The sequence below is a fragment of the Nicotiana tabacum genome, chromosome 19 (assembly GCF_000715075.1).
Source record: "Nicotiana tabacum cultivar K326 chromosome 19, ASM71507v2, whole genome shotgun sequence".
Lineage (NCBI taxonomy): Eukaryota > Viridiplantae > Streptophyta > Magnoliopsida > Solanales > Solanaceae > Nicotiana > Nicotiana tabacum.
Window position 1 is genome coordinate 86,855,141 of NC_134098.1, and position 10,641 is coordinate 86,865,781.

Sequence of the window (10,641 nt, forward strand, 5' to 3'; positions counted from 1 at the left end):
TTTAGGTCTTTTCCTACACATATAAATAGACCTAGAAACGCCACTTCGGAGTACTTTTGCAATCGAAGGCAAGAATAGCTTGTAGAATCAACCGTTGGGAGTTAGAAGCATCGATTTCGACATCCTTTCATATTTACTTTGTACTTTAATAATGCAAAATATTTGGGATATTGTTGCTATGAGTATGAGTAGCTAAACTCCTAATCTAGGGTTTTGATGGAACCTATTGAAGGAAAATTTTCTTGTTACGTTAATATAAATTTGCCGTAGTATTTTCTCTATTTGTTCAACTATATTATTCGTGTGGTTGATTGAAGGGCCCTCAATTAGCTGTGCTTATTTAGTATGTATTACTCGGGAGAGAGTGCATATTTAAGTAGTTGTTGAATAACATCACTCCTAACATATATGAGGGATCAATACAAAGGATTTAAAGGTGGGATTAGGGATAACGAAACCTTGGTGCGATCTGAGTGAGCCGTACTTAATGCCAGCTAGTGTAATTCGGGAGAATATGTCTAGTAAATTATGGTAATTACTCGGGAGAGAGTTACGACAGTCATAGTGCTCATGATCGATAGAGAAGACTTAGGCGAATTTATAGAAAATATAGCGAAAAAGATTCCGACAATAGGGAAAATCACAACCTTAGATCATTTCAATTCTTGTTTACAAACTGTTCGTAGTTAGTCATTTGTTATTGCATTTTTATTACGTAATATTTAGTTAATAAACATCCAAATTATTATTTCAATATTTCTAAAGATTGATTGCGTGAATATGTGTGGGTCTAGCAGCTGTGGTTGATAGGTTAATTCCCTATAGGATTCGACTCCGGACTTATTAGCCGGAATATATTTGCGACGACCGCTTGTCCTTTTTATAAGGCATAGTTGAGCGTGATCAAATTTTAGCGCCGTTGCTGGGGAGTTAATGGTGTTATTAATTACAGCTAAAAGAAGTGCTAGAATTCTTAGTGTAGTCAATTTTCTTCATTCTAAATCAAATACATTAAAATTCTAACGTTTGTAGTCTTGGGTATTACAGGTGCATGCCTAGAAACTCCTCAAGAACTGGTGAACTGCTCGAAGCGTTATCAGATCCTGAGAAAGTTTTCAAGGCACTAAATCGTGCAAACAAGAAAAACAAACAACAACAAAACTTATCGGAACAAATCGAACCAGACATGGATGGCGGAATAGAAAATCCAATCAACAACAGAAACAATGCGAATGAACCAAACAATAAGGGTGTGGTGACTTTTGTACCAGAAGCAGTATTATATGATTGGGCGCAACCCACCGCCGACAATTTGACAACTACAATTGCAGTCCAAACAACATGCTACATTTGTTGCAGAACAAGGGACTATTCTCAGGGTCACACATTGAAGATCCTCAGCAGCATCTGAAGAATTTCCTGTCAATATGTGTCGCGTAAAGGCAACCTAATGTGACACCGGACGCAATAAAGATGTTATTGTTCCCATTCTCGGTGACAGGAGAAGCTCAGACTTGACTTAAGTCAATTTTGAACAAATTCTACCCACCCAATAAAACTGCCCAATAGATTGATGATATATTGAGTTACAGGCAGAGACCAACATAATCACTACAAGAAATGTGGGATAGGTTCAAGGTTATGCTGGTTAAGTGTCCACATCATGGCATTCCAGATCAGATGTTGGGGCAGATATTTTACATGGGACTGGCTGACGGCTTAAAGGCCAATGTTGATGCTTTAGCAGGTGGAGCATTTTTGAGTAAAACATTCGAAGAATGCAAGATCCTACTTGATAAGATGTCCCAAAACTCAGGATGGATAACAAGAGCCTCTACGATCACTCCGGTAGTTCACTCAGTGGCTTTGGACCCAAACAACTCCATAGCTGAGAATATGGCCATTCTCATGACACAAATAAGTATCCTCACCAAGAAGATTAATGAATTAGGCCAGAAGCAGCAGGTTCACATAGTTGACACAACTAATGGGGGCTTATGTACACCATGCATTAACCAACCATATGTTTGCTCGTGGAGTGCGGAAGGTGACAACCAGCACTATCAGGAAGATATGAATTATGTAGCCAACTATGGGGGACAGAGGCAAGGTGGTCAGAATTGGGGTCAAAAGAATCAATAATATAGACCAGTGCAGCAGCAGTACAATAACAACAACAATCCTGGAGCTATGCGACCACTGGGTCAAGTTGTGCCTTACCAAAGGCAACATGGTTACAACTATCAAAATCAGCAGTTGACTTATCAACAATCTCAACAATAACAGATTATGAGACAATATGATGATTTTACTGAACTTAAGGGAATGCTGGACAACAACAACAGAATGTTGCAACAACTGATTGGGTCCACAGGAAAAATGCAACAGAGAGTAGATTCATATGAATCTGCGATAAAGGTTATTTAGATTCAATTAGGACAGATTTTTATGGCTCTAAATAATCGTCCCCAAGGGACGTTACCTGCAGACACACAAGTCAATCCAAAAGAACAGGGCCCGAAATAGCTTATGACAGTGAGTCTACGAAATGGTAGAGGCCTAAATTTGGAGCAAGAGATGGCTCACGAAAGCTGACCTACTAAAACACTTATGCCAGTACCCATTGAGATAGATGATTCAACAGGGTTGACAGAGGTGATGGTACAACATGCACAAGAGAGCACAAGCAAAGAAAAAGAGGCTGCGAAGGAGACTGAGATAGCACAAGAAACGTCAGTAGAAGCAGTGCCTGAGCAAGATAAAACTCAAATCACAGGAAAGAAGTGACCTCCAGCACCCTTCCCCCAGAGATTGGCCAAATATCAAAAAGATGAGCAGTATAAGAAATTCTTGGAGATGTTGAAAAAAAATCAGGTTAATATTCCATTGATTGACGCCTTAAAGGAAATGCCTGGTTATGCATAAATGATAAAGGACTTGATATCTCATAAGTTCGACTTTCAAGACTTGGCCACGGTTACACTGACTCAAACATGTAGTGTTATTGTGACGAGACCTATAGCTGAGAAGTTATCAGATCCAGGGAGTTTCACAATCCCATGCACAATAGGCAACTATGCGTTTGCTAAGGCACTTTGTGATTTGGGGGCAAGCATAAACTTGATGCCCTTGGATATATACAAAAGGTTAGGCATTGGAAGAGCTAGACCCACCTCAATGTTACTACAGATGGCCGACCGGACAGTGAAGAGGCCCTCTGGTATCCTTGATGATGTATCAGTACAGGTTGGGAAGTTTGTGTTCCCAGCAGATTTTGTCATTCTAGATTGTCGGGTTGACGAGGAAATTCCTATAATTTTGGGAAGACCATTCTTAGCCACTGGGAGAGCTTTAATCGAATGTGAGACTGGAGAGCTCAAAATGAGACTAAATGATGAAGAAATAACATTCAACATGGAGAAATCTATGCGGTGACCAAGTGAATTTGCTAACTGATCTCTAATAGAAGCCGTGGATGTAATTTTGGAGGAGGACGATGAAACCTTGAATGCTAAAGACCCTCTAGCAACTTGTCTCATGAACTTAGATGAAGTAAATAGAGAGGATTTGGCGGAATGGGTGCTGGCTCTTGAAGGCCAAAGGTTTTGGAAAAGAGAGCTCGAATTTGAGCCTCTACACTTAGAAGAAAGAAAAATTCCTCCAGCTAAGCCATCGATAGAAGAGCCACCAAAGTTGGAGCTGAAGCCGTTACCACCTCACCTTATGTATGCTTTCCTGGGACCTAACTCAACTTTACTTGTTATTATCTCATCTGGTTTGTTAGATGTGCAGAAAGTACAACTTTTGCAGGTATTGAGTGAGTGCAAAACTGCAATTGGTTAGACCATCGCATACATTAAGGGTATCAGCCCGGCCTTCTATATGCATAAGATTCTACTGGAAGATGGCCACAAACCTTCCAGGGAACATCAAAGAAGGCTGAATCCCAACATGAAGGAAGTTGTGAAAAAGGAGGTGATAAAGTGGTTAGATGCGGGAATCATTTTTCCCATCTCCGACAATAACTGGATCATCCCAGTCCAATGTGTGCCTAAGAAAGGTGGGATAACTGTAGTGCAAAACGAGAACAATGAGTTGATATCAACAAGAATAGTCACGGGATGGCGAATTTGTATGGACTACAAAAGATTGAACAATGCCACCCGAAAAGATCATTTTTCCTTGCCGTTCATTGATCAAATGCTAGATAGATTGGCGGGGAAGTCCAAATTTTGCTTTCTATATGGATACTCGGGGTATAATCAAATCTCCATTGCCCCAAAAGATAGAGAGAAAACATCATTCACCTGTCCATATGGCGTCTACGCCTTTTGGAGGATGCCGTTCGGCCTATGCAATGCACCCGCCACATTTCAAAGGTGCATGATGGCCATCTTCACTGATATGGTTGAGGACATCATGGAGGTATTTATGGATGATTTCTCGGTGGTGGGAGACTCATTCGATGATTGCCTAAGGAATTTGAAAAGAGTGCTGAAAAGATGTGTCGAGACGAATCTGGTACTCAAATGGGAAAAGTGCCATTTCATGGTACAGTAAGGTTTAGTCTTGGGGCACTTAGTGTCGAGAAAGGTCATTGAGGTAGATCGTGCCAAGGTTGATGTGATCGAAAATCTTCCACCACCGACGTCTGTCAAAAGCAATAAGAAGTTTCCTGGGCCGCACCGGCTTCTATAGAAGATTTATAAAAGATTTTTCCAAACTTGCTAATACCTTGTGTAAATTGCTTGAAACATATCACCCTTTTGTGTTTTTTGATGATTGCAGGGTAGCTTTTGAGGAATTGAAGAAGAGGCTGGTGACAACACCCATCATAGTTGCACCTGAATGGGAGCAACCATTTGAGCTGATGTGTGACGCAAGCGACTATGCTGTGGGAGCAGTGCTTGGACAGCGCAAAGACAAAGTCATGCATCAAATATACTACGCTAGTAGAACTTTAAGTGGTGCCCAACTAAATTACACGGTGACCGAGAAGGAGATGCTAGCAGTGGTGTTCGCATTTGACAAATTCAGGTCATACCTGATAGGCTCTAAGGTAATTGTTTATACTGACCACGCTGCTCTCAGGTACTTAATTGATAAGAAGGATTCAAAGCCGCGCCTGATTCGATGGGTGCTACTACTGCAAGAATTTGACTTGGAAATCTGTGACCGAAAGGGAAATGAGAACCAAGTGGATGATCACTTGTCCAGATAGGAAGGAGCTGAGAAGAAGGTTGACGTGGAAGAGATTGTGGAGACCTTCCCAGATGAACAACTACTAGCCACGAGTCTTGAGGTAGCACCATGGTATGCAGACATTGAAAACTACCTGGCAAGCGGTATTGTCCCCTATGACCTTTCTTCTGTTCAAAAGAAAAAGTTCTTTCGCGACTGTCGCATGTATTATTCGGATGAGCCTTATCTGTTCAGGATTTGTGTTGATAGTATGATCCGGATGTGTATCCAGAGATAGACCAATCTTCTATTTTGCAGGCGTGTCACGCGTCACCATATGGTGGCCATTTCGGGGGAGTAAGGACAACTGCGAAAGTCTTGGAGTCGGGCTTCTACTGGACGACATTGTTCAAAGATGAACACTTATGGGTGAAAGGTTGTAATGAATGCTAATGAACCGGGAATATTTCCCGCTGACTTGAGATGCCTATGAACCCAATTCAGGAGGTAGAAGTGTTTGATGTATGGGGAATCGATTTCATGGGGCCTTTCGTCAGCTCATATGGCAACAAGTACATACTCGTAGTTGTGGACTACGTGTCCAAATGGGTGGAAGCTGCAGCGCTCCCTACAAATGATGCAAATGGGGTAATTGGTTTTTTGAGAAAGAATATATTCACCCGATTTGGCACTCCAAGGGCAATAATCAGTGATGGAGGAACTCACTTCTGTAATCGAGCCTTCGCAAAGTTGTTAGAAAAGTATGATGTACACCACAAGGTCGCCACCCCATACCATCCACAAACGAGTAGGCAAGTGGAAGTTTCAAATCGAGAGATAAAGAGCGTTTTAACAATGACTGTGAATGCTACAAGAACGGATTGGGCGAGAAAGCTAGATGATGCACTCTGGGCTTATCGTACCGCTTTCAAAACTCCGATTGGCATGTCGCCATATAAATTGGTATTTGGGAAGGCGTGTCACTTACCAGTAGAGTTGGAGCATAGAGATTTGTGGGCATTGAGGCAGCTTAACCTTGATATAGAAGCTACGGGTACAAGTAGAGTCACAGAGTTGCACGAGCTTGATGAGTTTCGTTACCACGATTTTGAGAGCACAAGATTATACAAAGAGAGAATGAAAATGATGCATGATAAAAATATTCTTGAGCGGAGTTTTAAGCCCGGAGATATGGTATTGCTATACAATTCAAGATTGAGGTTATTTTCGGGTAAATTAAAGTCAAGATGGTCAGGACCATTTAGTGTGGTAGAGATTCACCTTACCGGAGCCGTAGAGATTGCTGCAGCAGATGACTCTCGCACGTTTAGGGTCAATGGGCACAAGTTAAAACATTATTTGGGCATGGAAGATGCGAAAGTAGTGTCGGTGACTCATTTGCTCGATCCACCAAGGTTAAGCGAGCCTTAAGTGCAATTATCTGTGTCGTGCCACGACGTTAAATCAGGAGCTTCATGGGAGGCAACCCATTGTAATGTTGTAATGTTGTATTCGTCGTGCCGCAACATTAACTGAGGCGCTCGTTAGGAGGCAACCCAATTCGTAGTTGATTTTTAGTGTAGTTAGAATTTTTCTTTTCATTTTTAGGTACTAACAAGTTTGCAAGTGATTTTGGGCGAGACGAGCAGAGCTTTAAGCGTCAGATGAAGGATACCAAGCGCCATAGCTCACGCCGCGAGGGGTAAAGCCAGGAACACCTGGCGCTGTGCCTGGCGTCGCCTAGGCTAAGGCTAGGTGCACCATGCACTAAGCCTGGCGCCGCATGGGGTAAGGCCAGGTAAGTATTTTTCTTCAGCTTATTTTAATTTTTGTCCCTTATTTCTTTTAACCCCTCCCTTCTTGGACTCTAACTTAAACGCAAAAACTAACATAGAATAAAACCTTAACCTAAATCACTACACTCCTCACAAAACACTCACACACGTACACTGCCATCCATCCCCATCCCAACCCCATTGAAGTCAAGTTTTTTTCCTCCATTTATTGGAAACAACAGTTCAAAGGAAAATCCCACATCTTACAACATCTCATGGATGATTTTTTATCTCCTTTCTTTATCATTTCAAGTTGGATGAAGGTATGAGATTATCCACAAAAATTTGGGGTTGTTCTTCATTGTAATATTGTGTTTCTGTGTCACAACCCCATGAACCCCATAGGAATGGTGTTGTTATTGTGTAAACAAGTGGTAGTAAGAAACTCCCAAGCCGATTTGGGAGGGTGAGGCAATCCCTCACCTCTACAAGAACTCCTATGGCACTAGTGCATGCTAAGTGTTTGCTATAATGCCTCAATGGCATTCCTTGTCCCCATTGGAGCCGATTCTCCGGGATTAATAGACTAGTGTTGTGTAGTTGGGCACCACGTTAATATCTTAAGTGTGGGGTGGCTCACGGGTAGCCCATATGTTATTGTTTGAATCTAATGTAAGAAAATACGAGGTGAAGTCTGAGTAACCTCGGAAAGTTGGGCGAGACTAGGTGTGTAATGTATAATACAGTTTTAACTGCTTAATGATTACTTGTGTAGGAACAAAGATGCCTCAGAGAAAAGACACAGGCAAAGGAAAGGCTACTTCCACTGCTCTGGCTAAATCAAAGGCGACCTCCGCACCTCCCCCAAAGAAGAGAAAAGGGGGAGAAACTACCTCCAATCTAAGTTGAGCACAAGCTGTGGCAGCTGTACCAGCCATGCGTCAACAACCACAAGGCCAACGAGAGTTTGGCATCAACAGCATACCACCACATACTAAGGATTGGTACAGGCGCTGTAGGCCTAAACATGTACACCCGGAAGCAGCTATCCATGAACGCAGCTTGAAAGCAAAGTATTAGGCAATTTGGAGGGGCATTTTAGGATTTGGGGTTGAGCTATGTATTCAATAACACATGGGACATTAATCTCAATCTAGTCCGAGAATTCTATGCAGGGTTTGATCCGTAGAATACTGAACAACTGGTACCGATTCGTGGGCGATTGATAGATTTTTCAGCCACGTCCATATGTTACTTTTTAGGCGCTCCAGATGTTCCCGTGGAGCCATTGGACCACTTCATTCACCGGCCTACATATAGAGAGCTGAGACACACGCTTTGTGGTGTCGATTCTACGGCAGCATGGGCCCGGGATAAGAAAACTAATCAGCACAAAAGGTTCCCCAAGAAGAAGATGAGGGCGTAGGCTCAAGTGTGGTTTAAACTGATAAATGCACGGCTCCTACCGTGCTATCATGACACGCTCATTAGCTGTGAGAGGACCTGTGCGCTCTACTTCCTCATGACAGGTCAAAGGGTGAATGTGGGTCATCTGATCCGCTACGAGATGTCTTTAGTTAGAACTAGTAAAAAGGTCGATCAAATGCCATTTGCCAATTTTCTAATTCAGTACTTAAGACACGAGGAGGTTGAGGAGGAGCCAGAGTTTGACCACACCATCGATCAGCCCCTACGACAAACGAACATCACTTGTCTCCGGCTGAAAGAAGAGACTGCCATGACATCTTTGACAGGTGCCGAGCGCAATGATTGGGATGATAGTTTTATGGCCCATCTCTATGGGATGATGGATTTGCAGCTAAGGGTAAGGGGTTGGCCAGCCACATCTGAGGAGAGGACCTAATTGGAGCAGCGGTACCCGCTCAATGCTCATGCCCAACAGCTGGTTAGGATAGGTGATGGCTACAGACTCCCCGATGATGAGGATATCAACACTCCTGAGCAGTCTGAGGCCGAGCCGGAGCAGTCAGATGATGAGTACGATGATGATGATGAGGAGGAAGCACATGATGAATAGTGGAGAGCTTCAGAGGATGAGGACGCAATTTGATCAGGGAGTTTCCTTGTGCCCTACTCATTTTTCTTGTTTTGTCAATTTGTGCATGCACTGAGGATAATGCATAATCTAAGTGTGGGGTGGGGATTTCTAAGAAATTACTTATAGTTGCTTGTTTTTGTTGTTTTAGTAAGTGTCGTTTTCGTTAGATAATTGTTTTAGTTATTTGTTTTAAGAATTTGTTTTAGTGATTTGGGTTTAGTGATTTGTTTTTGTTATTTGTTTTAGTTATAATTTTTTTTTTTTAATAATAACTGGACTCTTCCCGACGATGGATCTCCTAGACAGGTTTATTAAGGGAAGTAAGTCTAGAGAAAAATAACAAAAAGATTTTTTTTAGGTAGTGTAGTAATTTCCCTTGGTTTTTCTTTGGGCCGCGGTTCTTTTCCAAGGGCTTTTAGTTGAACCGGGTATAGTTAGTTTTAATTTTTAGGAGTAGGAACCACAGAGCTATGCATTTAGTTGTAGCAATATCTCTTAGCTTTGTTATGCCTTGAGAATAGTTAGTACTATGGTTGTGACGCTTAGGCTCGGTTTTTGACTCTAGCATAAGTACCTTAAATCGTAGATTCCTAATTTTGCTTAACTACTTTGACTAGAGTGTCGCGATAAAACCAATCCTGAGTGAGCTATGTGCCATGTCTGTGTGAGTTTTGTATGTATTTTGTGCATTGCATTTGATGTCTAGAACTTGCCCTGTGTGTGCGCAAAGCGAAATAGTAGTCTTGTTCAGTCTGAAAAGTGATATAGGCGTTTCTTTGTTAAGCCATATATATATATAGTTTACCCACCTAAATGTTATGTATCGTAGTTAACCCCTTTGAGCCTATAATCCTATTTCTTTAGTAACCACATTACAAGTCGTACCCCTTTATTTGAATCGACCATATATTTGAACCTTGTCACCTCTCATGAGCACTTGAATTGTGATGAATTATGAAAAAGTTAAAGTGTGGGGTGGTGGATTGGCTTTTGAGTGGAATAATCGAAATAAGGAGAAAGGTGCACCGTTTGAAAAAAAAATGTCAATAAAAGCCACTTGGATTAAGAGAAAAGAAGAAAAAAATATATAAATAGTTGTATTGTAAGAAAAATAATTTATTGATGATGGTGGCTAGTGATATACCGGTGCTTAAAGAAGTATGGGCTAATATAAAGTGAAGTTAAGGTGGAGTTTTGGTTTGACATAAATATGGGTTTGGATGTTAAAGTATATATATTAAAGTGCTTAAGAGAGGTGTAGTCACTTATATCCAAATGTATCCTACCCGACCCGCAGCCTACAGTACAACCAATCAAAGTCCTATTTGATCTTAGACTGAATAAGCTCGATTAACAGAGTATTACACTACGGGCAAGCATATGGTGCATCATTTGTAGCATATGAATATTATTTATGGGAGCGAGTGAATTTTTCCTATCTTGAGTTCCTACGTTCTTAAAATTCATTGTGTGTGGAACTGAGCTCTTTGTTGGGTGAGGGCACGTGATTCATAAAGGAAAGGTAATGTCATTGACCTCCATGTTAGAGTAAGTAAGTGAATTGTGAATAAGTCATGGTATTTGTGAGTCAAATCTTGAGGCGAGGATATTACACCTTGGTGCTTA

General features: G+C 41.5%; 1 protein-coding gene across 1 annotated transcript; it reads left to right on the forward strand.

Annotated features, from left to right (window-relative positions):
• Positions 1–6,036: 6,036 nt before the first annotated feature.
• On the forward strand, positions 6,037–7,795 carry LOC142173576 (uncharacterized). Its single transcript, XM_075239197.1, has 2 exons — positions 6,037–6,596; positions 7,732–7,795. The coding sequence occupies exons 1-2, from the start codon at positions 6,037–6,039 to the stop codon at positions 7,793–7,795; spliced, it is 624 nt and encodes a 207-aa protein (XP_075095298.1).
• Positions 7,796–10,641: the final 2,846 nt, after the last annotated feature.

Coding starts and splice junctions, on each gene's coding strand:
- LOC142173576 (XM_075239197.1), top strand. CDS start 6,037: ATGACTGTGAATGCTACAAGAACGGATTGGGCGAGAAAGCTAGATGAT. Junction 6,597..7,731: donor CATTTGCTCGATCCACCAAG/GTTAAGCGAGCC, acceptor TTACTTGTGTAG/GAACAAAGATGCCTCAGAGA.